The sequence below is a fragment of the Candidozyma haemuli genome, assembly GCF_002926055.2.
Source record: "Candidozyma haemuli strain B11899 chromosome Unknown G_2014730914, whole genome shotgun sequence".
NCBI classification, from domain to species: domain Eukaryota; kingdom Fungi; phylum Ascomycota; class Pichiomycetes; order Serinales; family Metschnikowiaceae; genus Candidozyma; species Candidozyma haemuli.
The window spans coordinates 600,292-616,651 of record NW_020289905.1 but is presented as its reverse complement, the minus strand read 5'-3'; the positions used below and the strand labels follow the sequence as shown (position 1 = coordinate 616,651).

The window sequence follows — 16,360 nt, the reverse complement described above, 5'->3', positions numbered from 1 at the left end:
TTGTGTTAGCATGTCGTGCATCGAGACGTGTGGAGCGCATATCATAGAGCAAGCCAGGAACCCTTGATACAATCAACTCCTTTCTTCATGACTCAGCACGTTGTCATTGGGTACGTATGGCTTGAACATTTGCAGCCATAGTCAATTGCTAACATAAGCGCTGGTATCATTGGCTTGTACACTACATTCGAGCTTATCGAGCGAGGTGTTGATCCCGCTACCATCCTTATCATCGCGGAGTTTTTCCCAGGAGATCAATCGATCAAGTACGCTTCACCTTACGCTGGTGCTTACTTTACCCCTTTTGTGGATACTGTGTCATATTGCCGCTACACCTACGAAAGTTTCGACTTACTTCGAAAGTTTATCGGAGGTGATGCTACTGGAATTGAGAAGGTTACTACTAAAGAACACTTTTCGGAACATCTTGATAATGCAGACATAGCAGACATCATCAAGTTTATTCCTGATCTTGAAATATCGGATTCCTCCGTAGCGGGCTGCCAGTCACAAGTTACGTTCACAGGGATCGTCTTTAATCCGCCGTTACTCACGTTCAACCTACTCTCGAGATTCAAAGAGTTGGGTGTGAAAACTGTGACGAAGCAATTGAAGTCTTTGGACGAGGCATTCGGTGAGGATACAGTCGCCGTCTTTAATTGCTCTGGGTTAGGGGCTGCCAACCTCTGTGCTGATAAGACTGTCTTTCCTACCAGAGGACAAGTTGTTGTTGTTCGTGATCCATCGGTCAAGTCTGTCGTCACGGCATGGCGTGAAACGAGTTCTACCTACATCATTCCAAGGCCATTCTCTAACACACATGAAGTAATCTTGGGAGGGTTCTACCAGCCAAATGTCTCTACACCTCATACTTTCAGCAATGAAACAGAAGATATAATCAACCGAACGACAGAATTATTACCAGATTTGCTCAAAGACAAGACACGTAAAGACTTAGAGATATTGCGAGTTATAGCAGGAGCCCGTCCCTCAAGAGAAGGTGGAGCGAGGATAGAAAAGGAAAGCACGTCTAGGGGCACTGTGTTTCATAACTACGGTGCTGGTGGCCTGGGTTTCATCAATGGACTTGGAATGGCACATGCATGCGTTGAATTATTTTATCCAGATATCGATCTTGTGTTTCGTAATGTATAGTCGTATGTACTAATAGTGTCGATCTTTTAAATCGGTTCATATTTATACTTGTTTACCGTTGAAGGCCAAGAGGTCTTCAACATGCTGATTCTCCATTCGCTTTGCCGTGTCAGTTTTAAACAAGCCATGATGCTCTTTCATCACTTCGGCCGCACCTTTCCTTGCCTGGTTAAGGACAATTGAGTGAGCAAGACGTGGAGGGATGTCCTTGTTGAACAATCTATCCATGTCTTCCAAAGCAATGCCTTTTGTTTCTGGAATACAGAAAAACACAAAAGGAACAGCCAAGACTGCCAAAGCTGCAAAAAAGAAGTAGATACCATAGTCCATGGTTCTTATCATATCCGATGTGAACCGGCTCATAATAAAATCGGAACCCAAGACACGGCAGCGTTAATTGCTTGAACAAACGAACGAATGTTTTGGTCAAATACCTCACTGCCAATGACAAATGGACCACCCGACCAAGCGAGAATGAAAGAAGCAATCCAGACGTACATCATCACTATAGCTGCTGTGCCACCAGGGCCAGCATCCACGCCAGGTTGTGTCGGGTCATTCACTTTAAGGTAAGCACCAATATACCAGAAGCAGATGGAACAAACCACCGAGGAGCACATGAATGCTTTTCTTCTTCCGAAAGAGTCCACGATGAAAAGGATATAAATGAACGTGCAAACGAATTTCACCACTCCAAACATACCCGTTGAGAAAAGCGTAGCGTTAGTTCCTTCCACGCCCAAACTTGCGAAGATTCTGGGCGAATAATAGTTGATGGACTGGATACCTAAGAAGTTCTGGAATATAAACAAGCCACATGTGAGGGAAAGACGGTAAAGAATTTTCCGATCTTTGTTGAGGAAAACTTGCTTGAAAGGGTCAGTGAGTCCAAGACCCACGTTATTGCGTTGGTACTCAATGGACTCTTTCACTTGGTTCACTTCATAAATGATATACTCGTCGTTCTCCTTGAGATTTCTGAACCATGTAAGGTTATTCGTAGCTTCGTCGTGCCTGTTCACGGAGAAGAGCCATCTAGGACTCTCCTTCATGATGATGCTTCCCGCAAGAAACATACCGCTAGGAATAAGCTGTACAGCAAAAGGAATGAACCATTGTTTTTTGCTGGGTGCTATATGGGAATCAATACCATAGTTGATCCAGAAACCTACCAAGTCTCCAACACGCCAACCAATCTCATACAAGGCAATGATTCTGCCTCTGATGGCCGGAGGACTGATTTCGGAAAGATATACGGGGGTCAAGTTCGTTGAGAACCCAACAGCAAGACCTGCAAGCACTCTTCCCACGTATATCGGAGCTAAGCCATTTTTTGAAGAGGCAGCTAGCATGATAGCGGAACCAACGGTGATCGTGACAGCCGCGATGATAAGCGAAATACGCCTTCCCCAATAGTAGGAAAAAGGGTAGGAAATAAGCGCACCAAAGAAGCAGCCAGCGTGGAAAACTGAAATAACATCAGATACTATCTTATCAGCGTGGGCGGTCGTCATGGTGTCGAGACCGAACTCCAGTCTAAAAGAGTCTAAAGCAACAGTTCCACCAATAAAGCCACCATCGTAGCCGATGATAATAGCCGCTGCCGACGCTATGAGAGCAGTACCGTAGATACGCCAGTTATAAACCGCCAGCGGTGTTGGCCGTTCTTCGTATTTCTCAAATAGTTTCTTCAACAAGATGATGTCCTTCACTTCCTCCCACGTCAGGCGCTTTGCATCGGGCTTCGCAGGGGAACCTTGCTTGGTGCCGTAACTCAGTATAGAGTTATCCTCCAGCTTATAGATCTCAGCATCGGTGTTGGTAGTTTCTGATTCGGTAAGCAGCTTGACCTGTCCCATAGAATATTGTAAGTTTTGAAAGTTGTTGGAGGATCGAAAATATTCCAGACAACGATAGGGTTAGGGATCCTCCAGACCTTTTATAGAAAGAAACAAACGCTCTCCAGAGGTTGCGACAGAGTTCAAAAGGTGGAGAGAAGAGCCCAAGCCGAAGATCTAATGCACTTTTTCTTATACAGGCCCTCGTGCACGCTCGAGATAGTCCGACACCTGTGTTATCCGTAAATTTGTGTAACATAGCCAAGACGCTTGTGAACTTGAAAATTCACTACAGAATATTCCAGCTACCGGATATTCAGATTCAAGCCAGGGAAATTATGAAAAGGCTTTGTGATTAGTTCTTTGAAATCTTTAGGGGTATAAAAATCTCATGATCGTCGTGACTGCAAAATCCTGATAAGACGGGTGTCGCGATGAAATGGTCCACAATTTGCCTGAAGGTGATTTCACAGACGTACCCCCACATGGGGGAGACCAAATTCGCTAGCTTCAGGGATTGATTTGGGCTTTGAGACGATCATTCATTGGACAAAGTGAGGCCTCCACCAGGCGTGGGGGACAAATTAATGCAGTATGCTCCAAAAAACCCCACCAAAAATGGGGGAGATACCCACCTATTTTGGGGTCTCACAATAAAGACGTGGAGGAGGCAACAGTATCGTGGGGGTACCTCCACCATACCCCAATGTCTGACATCTCGCAAATATACTTACCCCATGGGGTTGCTGCATAGTTGCTGCTTATTCAAAGCCAAACTCCCCCAATTCGTTTTCTAGTTCACTCTTGCGCTTCTCTAATTCGCTAACATTCTCTGAAAGTGCCAGAATCTCATCGAAACGTCTCCGCTTCTTAGCCTCGGCAATTTGTTGGTTTACCAAGTATTGCTGTTCGCTCACAACCATTAGCTCTTCCCTAAGTTCTCGTATTTGTTTCTTAGTAAGCCTTGGTTTTGGGGGCGCTGGACTTGGCGATGCTGCTTCGGGAGATAAAGCAGACTGTTCGTCGGCCGAGGAAGTATCGAGCTGCCCAAGTTGACCTGTCAATCGTGATTTCTCCATTTCCTGGAACTCATCATTTATCTTCTTGAAATGAAGTAGGGAGTCTTGTAAAAAGACGATTGTCAGCTTATAGATGTTGGTGACGAGGGTGGGGTGCATCAACGGGACATGCTTTTTCGTGTTAGGATCAAGACGAAACAGCTTTTGCTTTAAGTTGGCAATTGCAGTTTCGAAATCCTTTAAATGCTTCATTAGCTTCGCTCGAAGCCTGTTGATTTGTTCGTTCTGGCGGTCTAAGTTACTTGACACCAATGACTCGTATCGTGGCATTGCTGTCGATATATGCGCTTTGAGCATCAAAAGCTCATTGTATGTTGCAAAGAGAGCACTTGTCTCGTCTGTATCATCTCTATTATGTTTGGGAAGGAGTGTATTCTTGCACTCTCTGCAACATCTGAAGGAAAATAATTCTGCGTGTCTCGTTGAAGCCGGGTTTATCAGAACCAAAGCATCCCAGTTGTTGCTAATATGCGGAGGGTAATTGAGATTTGGCAAAAGTTCTAAGAATATACCGGCAGGAACTTGTAATGAACACATAGAGGAAGGGTCGTTTGAGTTGATGGCTATATCGCTCACGATTGTGCCACAGAGCCTGCAATGATGCTTTCTGATGAGCATATTGAACTTGACGAAGCATAATGGACAATGTGTGACGTCGTCATCCACCTGCCAGTTCTCGTACCCAACAATTTCTTTCTCTCTTTCTTGGTACTCTTCCTTAGTGTAGGGAGGCCTCGGGGAGTTGAAGACCAGGAAAACTGAACTCCGGTGCTCAGTATGCCATAGATAATCTTCACCTAATAGACTTGTGAGCCTTATGAAGCGTTTTTGAAGGATGTCTTGTTTCGATCTCTTTTCTTCCACTCGAGACTCCCTTATTTTCGTGAATTGTTCTGTTAAATCATTGCTGTTGACTTGAGTACCCAACTTCACCAGGGGCTTTTCGAAATAGCAAGTCTCGCAACAACGTGCAAAATAACCAAATGAATCATACTGAGGTAGTTTACCTTTTGCTGGTGGATCGCTAAGTTTAACTTTATATCTCGTGTGGTCGTTGCAAAAAGCTTGCCACACTTGCGGCAATTAACGATACCCGTCCGGACATTCAAAAGCTTTTTGCATGATTTTTGAGAGCAATAGTTAGCCTTGCCAGGTATGGGTTGTTTCCAGTGGGACCTTGTGATCTTGTGGGTCTGCCCTTGGTCTTGGCTGCCTTCTACGACCTCACCGTTTGTATCGCTAAGGCCGAACCCGTTACTATCATCGAATAGATCTAATCGTAGCGTTTTCTTCAGTGGAGCCTTGTGGCTTGATTTTGTCTCGTTATTGTTTCCAGTATGTGCATCGTCGATGTGTCTGTTGAGTTGCACTAGCGATATCATGTCTTCGTCGCATATGGGACATATTAGTTTCTCTGATTGGTCTGGCGAATCTGTATCACCCGTTCCTGGTGCAGTACCATTTATTGATTCAGTATCTGTGGAAGACACTGGCGTCATAATTAGTTGTCACTTCCAAGCATGTATGGAATGTAGGACACTGTGATGGGGACCGCTTATCTATACGCCTCGATACAATATGGCTCCACACTCACGTGACATCGTATGAATAATTCAAGCTACAAGACCACGATATTCAGCAAAACAAAAATTCTCGGGCTTCTGAAAGCTCCTCGAAGCTTCAGCTACATAATTGCACTCTTTGTATACTTTTATTGGGCACGCGCTGGGCAATGCCATGATGCGAGCATAGTACATGTTCGAGGAAAAACGTCTTCTTCAATCACAATGTTTGACCTCATCCTTCTATCCGTACCTCACGTCTTCAAATGTGTTTTTGACATTGTCAGACTTCAATATATATCATTCCAGAACGACGCCATTTACTCCAACTTTTGAATCAAGGACTCAAAGACCTTGCCAAAGTCGACATTTGGGTCCTCCAATGTCTTCAACGACAAAGAAGCACCAGTGGATGGCTGCTCCTTTGGAGCGTGCAATCTAGCGTATTCAGCCTTGGCCTTCTTTATCAATTTCTCCTGCTTCTTCCATTCCTCAGCCTTGTGCTGCTCCTTCACGGCAGACTCCAAGTTGTATCTGTGAACGGCTCCGTAAACGAGACCAGCACCGAGAGCGGAATATCTTAACACGTTGAAGGTAGACATTGTGAATATTAGTACCAGTTGGTGTTGTGTGATCTGGAGTAGTTGGACCTTCAGTTATTTTTTTTCGCTCGGTCTTGTTTTCTCAATTCAATTTGATTGGACGTCAGAGTGTGAAACCCGTACACCTCAACATGGCACAACTACCTTGGACAGCATCAAACTTGACCTGTTGAGAATAAACGAGTGAAAACATGAAGGGATGTTGGGATTGTTACGAGTTATTTTCGCTCTTTAACTAACTGAAGAGATGGATATGAGTATATCCAAATGAATTCGATCACGTGATCGTGTGCCGTGGTTTCGTCAGTAGCAGCCAATTTGTATTGAAAGAAATAAGTCCAGCTTTTCCACAATGTTTGGCTAACTCTTCGAAGGCTTAGCGAAATATCACGTCTCTCAAATGTGATTGTTGGCAGGTGCTAGATAATCTTGATATTTCCTATTTTGGCTCATGGCTGCGAAATGCCTTTGGGCTTGCCTTAGAGGATTTTGCAACCATTTATCTACTTCGCCACTACGCTATTTAAATAATGGTTCAATTCAGCAAGTTCGCTCAATCTTTTTCTTTAGCAGCAACATGACATCAAACATTCCTAGCGGTGACAAGCCAGTATTTGCAAATACAACCCTGGATACTGGAAGAGATTCCAATGCTCCAAAGCATTCCGGAGATAAAAAGTCATTACAACAGGACGTGGCAGGAAGCTCAAGACCAAAAGCCCCAAATCAGTCTCAATCTTGGGTTTTGCAAGGCTTCACTATACTCAAAAGAAAAGACCCCTTCGGATTTAAAGGATTGACTAGTAAACTCAAGACACATGGAGAGTCTAGTGGTGAGCGCTCTAAGACCTCGTCGCCCCCAGAGGATAGAAGCTTTGATGCACAAGAGAGGCCAAGATCCACTCAAACGAGTAATTTGCCACCTCTTCCACAAGATTTGTCAGGTGCTAGACGTCGTTGTTCCCTTGAAAGAGAACGTCAGCGGATGATCCGTTTACTTGAAGAACAGCACGCAAGAGCCATTGAAAACAATATCGATATGTCACACGCGACATGGAAGCACCCTAAGAGAGTAACTGAAGAGTTTGTACCAAGCTACAGAGGAGTTCGTCATGAAAATACGCCTTCCAACACGGAGTCAGGCTCCCAAGATTCAAATCAGCCAAATGGTGATCCATCGCATGAGCTGGGCACACGCAAACCTCGTGAGCTACTGGAGGAACAAAGGGAGTACCTCAGAAACGTCCAGCAGCGTGCCTTGGAAGGCTGTCCACCTGAATGGTATAATGAAAAAAAGGCAGGTGACAAGCCACGCAAAGTAAGCCCAATACCATTTGATGTAATTCTCAAAACCATAGAAGATCTTGATGGTGTCACTTTCAGTGATGATGTTAAAAAGAAGGTGTTGAAGCAGCAGGCGACCAAAACGAAGAAATAGTGGACATCTCCAAGACCCATGATCCGGCAGCCGGGGCTGTCAGTGCATAGAGATTGGCTGCAAAATCAGCCTGGTTGCATCCACTCACCACCCAACATCACCTAGTCTTAGAAATTAGACAAACACACTCTTTTCAACAATGTTTAGTTCGATTTTCATTTTACCGGTTTTGGCCAAACTCGGTTTTGTAGCTTCATCACCACCTCCTCCCCATTCCTCTCTATTCGCACGTTCTCGCACCGAAACTAACTCCACAGCACCTACCCTTCCCAAACCTATATCGTCAGCATCTCTGGCCAACGTGAGCGACTGAACTTTTTTAGCTGCTTAATTGACTTTGCCGACTTTGAGTGTGCATGCGTGGATTTTATTTGCTTTTCTGTTTCATAATTCCCATGCTCTTATCGGCACTTACCAAAAGGGCCCTTGTTGGTTCCACTGTTGAAGGTGTCCATTCTGCGGTGCTTAAAAGATACATTTCGTTTTCTCCATTTTCCAGCTCTTCTGATAATGCTGCGTCTAATCCAAAACACTCGTCTGATAAGCATTGGAGCTCTAATGAATCTGGCGCTTCCTCTGACGGAGCTAATTCATCCTCCTCGACTGGAGCTGCCTCGTCGGCCTCTGCATCCTATAACTATGACAAATCTTCGATAGATAGAATTGTCAATTTCAATGTTGCTGTGGCTTTCCAGCCAAAAAATAGAACGAAATCTAATGTCTTCACGAGGAACAAGAAGCTCTCGGCCGCGGAAACCCTGCCCTCTGGTGAAGACAATCTCTTCGTATCCCAGCAGTCTACGGATGGCTACTTTGCCTTAGGTGTTGCTGATGGGGTTGGTGGCTGGGCTGAAGCCGGTTATGACTCCTCTGCAATTTCCAGGGAACTATGCCATAGCATGAAGACCATCTTTGAGTCTGGCGTCGGTGAGCATACTATTACGCCCAAGACACTTCTTTGCAATGCATTCGACGAAGTTCTTGCTTCTCCAAAAGTCGAGATTGGAGGAACTACGGCATGCCTTGGTATTTTCTCTCCTGACAGAAGACTTAAGGTCGCAAACTTGGGTGACTCGTGGTGCGGTGTTTTCAGAAACAGTAAGCTTGTGGAGGAAACCCAGTTCCAAACCCACAACTTCAACACTCCTTATCAATTAGCAAAAATCCCACAGAGCATTTTACAGGCTGCTGCTCGTCAAGGAAAGAACTATATTACGGATACACCTAAACAGAGTGACGAGTACGAATGGCAGCTTCAAAAGGGTGACGTTGTTCTATTTGCTACGGATGGTGTTACTGACAATGTCGTCCCTCAAGATATTGAAGTTTTCTTGAAAGATAAAAAGGAAAAGAACACTCCTTTGCCGGAAGCTGCCACTAGTTTGGTGAAGGAAGTGGTGAAGGTTTCTAAAGATCAAGACTTCCCTAGCGCTTTCGCTCAGGAGTTGTCTAGGCTTACGGGACAAAAGTATTTGGGTGGAAAGGAAGATGACGTGACAGTCGTTATGGTTGAAGTGCTTTAAGTAGATAGTTAGACTCAACAAGAAGATATCTCATTGGTCCATGTTATTTATTAAGCGGATAATTTTATCTCTGTTCGCCTTTTGTGCTGCTTGTTCTCTGACAACTCGGTTAACAAAGTTATTATCTGATGGCAAGTGCATCTCTTTCACGTTGTTTTTCCTCGAGAGGAAGCTGAATTTTACATTTCCATTTGGAGAAGCTGTTTCCGACGCTTGGCCAGTATTGTCGCCCTGGGCATTAATCAAAGTTGAGGGAGCAGGCATCTTAAAATTCCCCCTTGGACGTGCCTGCGAGATATGGAGCGATTCTTGTAATGCATCACGAATACCAGCATCGATAGCATCAGCAAATCTTTTATCTTCACGCTCCCTAGAACTGTTCCACAGCGTAGGATCCTCATCTTCTTCGTTCAAGGCGTTCACACTTTCATCGTGGACACTCACTTCGTCTTCATCTTCCTCGTTTTCTTCGTCATGATCGGTCTGATCAGACTCCTCGTCGTCGTCATCCTCGTCGTCCTCGTCGTCCTCGTCGTCATCTCCATCACCAGCGTCATCGATCATGCTATCATTCATCTCGGTGTTATCTCCCTCTTGTGAGTTCATATCATCATCTAGAGCAAGATCATCATCATCTGTGCCAGCATCCGAATCCTCTTCATCCGTCGAATCTTCTTCCACGTCGTTGTCATTCTCAATAAGAACCGGCTTATCTTGTTTTGGTGCATTCTTTTGCTCTGCATTAAACTTTTGAAGCAATGAAAGTGCAAGCATAGGATTGTCCAAAGCTGGCTGGATGTACATCTTGGAATATACATTTTGCACGGCAAAATGGATTTCTTGAGGAAGTGGCTGTTTCTTGGTCAGAATATAATATTGAAAGAAGGTGAGAAACCCTTCCATAGATTTTGTACCGCCCACAAGAAGACGTGCCTTATCGACCTTAGAAAAGCTTGTGTTCGTCAATAGTGCGCAACATAAGCTAACCCTGAAGTAATTATCATTTGGATCAAGTTCAAGCCTTGACCCGGGGAGGGGAAGATTGTTGGGATGTCCTAATGTGACAACTTTGTATAGTAGATCAATGATACAGCGGAAACTTATGACGTTTGCAGTGAAGAGAGATGCGAAGAATCTCATTTGAGCCACCCTTGCTAGGTTTTGTCTGTAGTCATTGAGCTCCAATCCTCTGATAACCTTCTCTGTGAGTGCGTCAATCACCAAGGGAGGAAGGATACTCTGCGGACCTAGCCTCTTCAAAACCTTTGCGTACTGATCAAGCTTATCTAGGCCAAGGTCCTCGGGTCTCAGGTATAATGCGACAAAAGTGTTGCGAGCTTCTTCACATCCTCGGAAATTAATCTTTGAAAGTACCTCAACTGGTAGAGGCGACTTGTTCTTCCAAAAGACACGCTTCACCATATGAGTAACAAAATCTTCAATTGGTGTCAACTCCACCACTGTAGGTTTGACTTTGGTTTTGGTGGCAGTGAAAGAGTTAACAATCAAGAACATATTTCGCAAAGCCAACTTTTCATTCACTGTAAGCCTCGATGACTTAGATTGCTTATTAAGAAGCGCAAGCATTTCTCGAGTAGTTTCCTGATACTCTGGCTCAAGAAGAAGGAATTTACCACAACGTTCATAGAAAATCAGTAGTATGTCCGCATTATTGGTACCTTCAATGCTCAAGGTGAGCCTTCGTATCTTGTGAAATACAACATGTGTTGGAATAAGCTTGAATTTCACGAGCTCGATGAAAAAGGACAAGTTCTTAAAGTTAATGACATCTCTGTACATCAGCGACCTGAAGCCTTTGTCTAGAGTCTCGATTAACTCAGTAATGAGGTCTGGGAAGAATTCTTGATTAATTTTTAAAAACCTCGCAAATAGGTTGACGTTATCAATCTTCTTCACCTCGAGAAAGAACCGTAGAATTCGGTTGTGTGTAGCTTTATTGGACGGAAGAAAAGTGTGGAGCTCGGCTGTCAATTTATCAATCTCCTCCTCCGAAACAGCACTTTCAAGCTTTTCTAAGAAGTGAACCACCATTTCTCCCTCCGATAATTTTGCGTATTCCTTCTTTTTTAATTTTGGGGCTTCCAGTGCAACAACTTCCTGATACAGAGGCACCTTCAAGTAGAAATTCTTCTCACGCTTGTCTTCCCACCATCCAGCAGCGTCTTCATCTGAGTTGGTTTTGACAAAAACATCTGATTCGTTGGCAGCGGCATCGGCAGTCAAATCGAGCGAAGGCATTTCTCTTTGTAGCAATTCGGCTAATGTAGGACATCCAGAATTGAGAGTATCCAATACCTTACTGATATCTTCGAGCTCCACTTGTCTTTCCTCAAGGACTTTACCAGTACGGATCATGGCTTTTTTGTTGCTATGCTCTAGCTTCACTTTCTGCTTGTGTGAGCTCTGGAGAAGATCGGTTACCTTGTCGAAGTACATATTGAATATTTGCTTGATGACAAACAAGTCTTTTTCCGGGATAAGGGGAGTATTGGCACTCTCATCCTGAAGGATGAAGGCATATCTCTTCAACCATGAAATCACTATGGGCAAAGCATATGCCTTTTGGAACTGGTAAGAAAGAATATCCTTAAGTAATGGTATCAAAATGGGGTCACTTGGATGCTTCAAAAGTAGTTTGGCAGCCACGGGCAGAAGCAGATCTTTCTCGCAACTTATAAGGGACGGGGCGACCCCAGTCAAATAGAATTCAGTTACCACCTTCAACAACAGACGCTGTCTGGGCATCAAATCGGGCAGATCTTTAGCTACCAAAGCATTAATTACTTGAGATAAGTAGAAAGGCGTAAATTGAAGATTGAGTCGCTGATGGAGGGCAGAGATGATCTCAGCTGCCGGGAGGATGTCATCATTCTTGGTCACCTTCAATGTGCCCTCAAACAGAGGGTTAACAACTTCGGCCAGGTATTTTTCTAGACTCAAAGTTTCCACATCTTTGAGAATATGCTTATATTGCTCAGCATTGAAAGCAGTTCGGAGTTTCTTAACAAAACCAGTATTCTTCTTCAAACTCAGGTCCTGCTTTGCAGCAAGCTTGTACACCAGCTCTCCTGTCCACGCCCGTTCATTAAGCTCACAAAGCTCTAGGCGTCTAGGGATGTCATTGGACATGAAAGATGCAGCACCACTTGAAGATAGTTTGATGAAGTAGTAGTTGAGTTTCGGTTACATAGTGCGCGCAGGAAATTCTTGGTGATGGTGGAGCAGTGCCAGTGTCCAGTGGATTGTGCTGAGATTTAGAACAAAAAATATTTAGGGAATTGTTTGGAAATAATTTGTAAGCTCAAAAATTGTTTGAGAAGATGTATGAATATTGTTGAAGTTGTTTCTGATTTACTGTGGTCATCTGAATGTCAGCAGTTTGCAAAGTATGGCAAGATGGAAGAGATAATTGCGAAAACTACGTCATTTTCCAAATCCATCAATTATCGTAGTTTATCAAAACTTTCGAAATATGAAGAAAGTTAAGGATTGAAAATTTTCAATTTTGTTCATTTTCCATATCAAGAATTAAAAAAGCAACAAAGAAAGAAAGCTTTTGGGAAATCATCAATCTGAGAAGAACTGATGAGAAGAATTGTTCACCAGCACAAATTGGGAGGCTACAGTCAGAAAGTTCGTAGAAGATTTGAACTTTTCTTACAAGCGTTAAATTTTGGTCATATGGCCTACCTATCGAATGCTTTGGTTCTTTGTACATTGGAGTAGCCTGAATTTTACAGACATGCTATTTACACGAGTGGCTTGGTGCCTCTCACTCTCTTGAACACACGGCCCAGTGGAAGACCGTACTTGGTTCTAGTCTCGTTGACAGATCTGTCGAATGCCTGTCTCCACACGTGAGCACCCACAGCAGTGAGACCGTTGGATTCAGCGAATTCTCTGATGTTGAAGTTTTCAGCGTCGAAGCTCAAATCCTTGAGCTCCTTAGATTGTCTGAAAACCCACAAACAGGCTCTTTGTGTCTGAGCGTTCTTCTCAGGTAAGAGAGGAGTGTATTGCTGGAAAATGAATTCAGGGTTGGACATGAGCTTAGCTGGCAGAATCTTGTTGTCGGTGTAGGTCAAAGGAACGTTGTGCAAGCCGTAGTTGAGGGTAGTTTTGAAAGAGTTCTTTTCCAAGTCTGGAGTGTCTGGATTGACAAGCACAGCTGTGTAAAGACCCAAGTCATAGTCCGAGGAGTTGAATTCCTGGACTTCGATAGTTGGTGGGATAGAAACAGCAAAGGCTGGCAAGATGGTACCCGGCTCAATGTCTCCAATGAACTCGGAACGAGTGTTGTGACCGAATCTAACCTTCACATCAACTTTAGGGTCCAAGGTTGGCAAAGTGTCTGGGATGACATGTAGCGACTCCAATCTTTGCATGGTGACCATAAGATCATGACTCTTCCACTTTTCCTCAGCGAGGTGTCTGTAAACTGGCAAAGAAAGGTCAGCCTTGCCGGTGTTGAAGTTGTGGAGCACTTCTGGGTTCTTGAGTTCAGCTTTAACCAAGAGGTCTTCGCTCTCATTGGCCTTGGCCTCCTTGTGTATGCTCTCTGCCTCATTCTCCAAAATGTCGTATGCTTGCTGGAAAGTTGGATCGATGAGCAAAGGAGAGTGGTAGGTCTTTCTGTGTGTTGGGACATTGTATGAGTTGGGGCCTTCTTCTGGTGAGATACCGTTGAAGAGATCACTTCTGATCTTCTCGTTGGGGATCTTCAAAGAGGAAGACCTGCTTTGAAACTCGCTCCAAACACCCCACGTTCTAGCTTTAGAAGCAAATCCACGCGTGAATCTGAGGCTCATCTTAGGGCAACTATGGTAGTAATTCGGTTGTCTTTGGTGATGAAGAGTTGGATGTGAGTCCTGAAAATTTCGGTTGCAGGTGCTGAAAATTACGCGCGAAGGATTGAAGAAACGGTGATATTGGGACAAGTCTATGAAATGTCTTGTGAGAAAAAAAACATATCTCTTTAAGGTCATAGGGGTACGAATTTTGCAGAAATGAGTTGAAATTCTGATTATTTAATTTATTGTTCTGGGAATGTTTGATAGGCCTTTCGAACCTCTTTCGCAGCCAGACATCAACTGGGCTAAGAGTGAGTAGAAGTGTTAAATCTGCCAGAGAATTAAGACAAATAGTTTTAAAAAATATATGTAAATGTATATCAAGGGAAGAGAACAAAAAAAAAAACAAGAAAGTTATCCGGCTCTTCCCTATATCTCAGTACTGAAAAATCTTCAGCTAATCGTCCAGTATGTGCTCCACTCTTCATTGAGTTGGCCCTCTTCACCAGCACGAAGAACACTTCTCCATCGAAATAAGTAGGCTGTTAACTTGCTATCCCATTTAAAATCCATCCTTTCAATATTTGTGTGAAGATTCCACTGAATTGTATTGCACACATGTCTCTCGTAGAGCCTTCAATGTCTTTAGTGGATAAGAACGTCCCACAACTTACATACCCCAAGAGTACCACATTCTTGAAACCGAAAGCATCTAGGAAAGTTTTACATTGTAAATGATACTCTCTTCTTCACCTAAATGGCACTGGCCCTCGGCAGGCGTAACCCTCGAACATTTCTAAAAGACGTCTACTCACGATAACTCTACATGCTACTAAGATCACATCAGCGAAAAGAAAACCCGAAACTGACCAAAACTCAATCTAATCTCATTTTAATACATTTGGCTAACCACCAGGGCCAGCTCTAGGCCAAAGCCTGTAACATGAAGACGAAAGTGTCCTCAACTATAAATAATATCCTGATATTCCGTCCAGCAGGACTGTTTAATTTCAGCAAAAAAATGAAGGAACACCATCCAGTGGGATTCCTCTAAATTTCAACCAAAGTAACTAACTTCTTAATAGCTCTTGCCTCAGGCTCCAGAGTCTTTGCACCCAGTGCGACTCAGGCCGGTACCGGCGAGCAGGTTCCACACCTTCCAGCGCAACAACCATACGAAAAGCACCAACCACCAAAGCTTAGAGTGTAAAAACCATGCAAAACAAGCCAAAGCCAAATACTAATCTTTTCCGTTTACAGCCGTATCAATATCATGTACCCTTTGCTGCTCACGCTCTTCTGGCAGGCCATTTGCAACCAGCTCTCATTTGCACTCCTCAACCTGTAAATGCGCTATCTTAGGGCCCTCGAGCTGCCACAGGTACGCCCACAGGCTCGAGTCGATTGCGGGAAATAGCCCCGGCACAACTGGGTTCTCGTCCATGGTGAGAAAGAAACCGGGGCCTGGCGTCCTTTTATCTAGCGGTAGAAATAGTGAAGCTACCGCCGCACAGGGCCCGGCACCGGGCGCGCGGAGGCCCAACGGCACCAGAGAAGATTGGAAGAACGCCATGCAACGGAGAGAAGCTGGGATGGATAGAGAAAGACGAAAAAGAACACATGGATCCCCAGATAAACCACAGAATATTTTCCCAACCATTGTTCACCTCTCTGAGTGTTCTTTCTATGGAAGTCCAACCCCCTCCAACTATGGCTCGCAGTGCTGCCGTTTGCAGCCAAGTGCCTTACCTGACTCAATAATCCATATTGGCGCTGCGAACCCAATCCGACATCCAGTAATAGCCCACGGGTAGTACACTTATGGGGCTACTGGAGGAAAGTAAGGCAACAATTACCTGTGTCTCTTTATCCTTCCCTCTTCTCCAGGTGAAACAGGCTCGATTTGCCGTATTTCACTGCCACAGGCTCGCGTTGCCTCGCTTTTAGCGGCTTCAGAGTGCTTATCAGTGCGGCGTTCGGTGCGGCATCTGGAGCCAGAGAACACTGGGAGCCACGGAATTCTGGGGCACTTTGCCAGACTCGCACTGGGTGGCTGCAAACATGTATAGTGCCGTGCCAGTGGGAAGAGAAGACTGGGGTGGATGGGTGGAAAATGTGGTTCATACTGGTTTTTCTTGCTTTATAGATGGACGGGTGGATGGATAGAATGGCTTTGTTTATGGAAGACTCGGGATAAGCTGATGGCACAAAACGGCGAATTTCTGGGCCGCCGCTTAGAGAAATGGCCTTGGGAAGAGTAGCCAATTGTTATCGAGTATGAGGGGAAGATAACGAAGTTGCTGTTCTTGAAGGGTCAGGACTGGTTGAATGATGAGTTTTAGGCTTTGTGAT

The 16,360-nt window shown here is 44.4% G+C and overlaps 7 protein-coding genes across 7 annotated transcripts; 3 read left to right on the top strand and 4 right to left on the bottom strand. All coding sequences in view use genetic code 12, as the record gives it.

The window, feature by feature from the left end:
- Window positions 1-87: 87 nt before the first annotated feature.
- Window positions 88-1,155, top strand: CXQ85_004380 (FAD-dependent oxidoreductase; the record flags this gene model as incomplete). The annotated part of the gene is made up of 2 exons (XM_025488002.1): window positions 88-110; window positions 159-1,155. The coding sequence occupies 2 exons, from the start codon at window positions 88-90 to the stop codon at window positions 1,153-1,155; spliced, it is 1,020 nt and encodes a 339-aa protein (XP_025341810.1).
- A 42-nt stretch (window positions 1,156-1,197) lies between these two features.
- HGT14 (Hgt14p) lies at window positions 1,198-3,014 on the bottom strand (the record flags this gene model as incomplete). The annotated part of the gene is made up of 2 exons (XM_025488001.1): window positions 1,198-1,489; window positions 1,540-3,014. The coding sequence occupies 2 exons, from the start codon at window positions 3,012-3,014 to the stop codon at window positions 1,198-1,200; spliced, it is 1,767 nt and encodes a 588-aa protein (XP_025341809.1).
- A 740-nt stretch (window positions 3,015-3,754) lies between these two features.
- Window positions 3,755-6,236, bottom strand: CXQ85_004378 (F1F0 ATP synthase subunit e; the record flags this gene model as incomplete). Its single annotated transcript, XM_025488000.1, has 2 exons — window positions 3,755-4,805; window positions 5,965-6,236. 2 exons carry the CDS (start codon window positions 6,234-6,236, stop codon window positions 3,755-3,757), a joined length of 1,323 nt encoding a protein of 440 aa, XP_025341808.1.
- A 577-nt stretch (window positions 6,237-6,813) lies between these two features.
- On the top strand, window positions 6,814-7,674 carry CXQ85_004377 (uncharacterized protein; the record flags this gene model as incomplete). The annotated part of the gene is made up of 1 exon (XM_025487999.1): window positions 6,814-7,674. One exon carries the CDS (start codon window positions 6,814-6,816, stop codon window positions 7,672-7,674), a length of 861 nt encoding a protein of 286 aa, XP_025341807.1.
- A 395-nt stretch (window positions 7,675-8,069) lies between these two features.
- PTC7 (type 2C protein phosphatase) lies at window positions 8,070-9,197 on the top strand (the record flags this gene model as incomplete). Its single annotated transcript, XM_025487998.1, has 1 exon — window positions 8,070-9,197. The coding sequence occupies one exon, from the start codon at window positions 8,070-8,072 to the stop codon at window positions 9,195-9,197; it is 1,128 nt and encodes a 375-aa protein (XP_025341806.1).
- A 30-nt stretch (window positions 9,198-9,227) lies between these two features.
- On the bottom strand, window positions 9,228-12,347 carry CXQ85_004375 (uncharacterized protein; the record flags this gene model as incomplete). The annotated part of the gene is made up of 1 exon (XM_025487997.1): window positions 9,228-12,347. One exon carries the CDS (start codon window positions 12,345-12,347, stop codon window positions 9,228-9,230), a length of 3,120 nt encoding a protein of 1,039 aa, XP_025341805.1.
- Window positions 12,348-12,967: 620 nt separating this feature from the next.
- On the bottom strand, window positions 12,968-14,026 carry CXQ85_004374 (mitochondrial 54S ribosomal protein mL38; the record flags this gene model as incomplete). Its single annotated transcript, XM_025487996.1, has 1 exon — window positions 12,968-14,026. The coding sequence occupies one exon, from the start codon at window positions 14,024-14,026 to the stop codon at window positions 12,968-12,970; it is 1,059 nt and encodes a 352-aa protein (XP_025341804.1).
- Window positions 14,027-16,360: the final 2,334 nt, after the last annotated feature.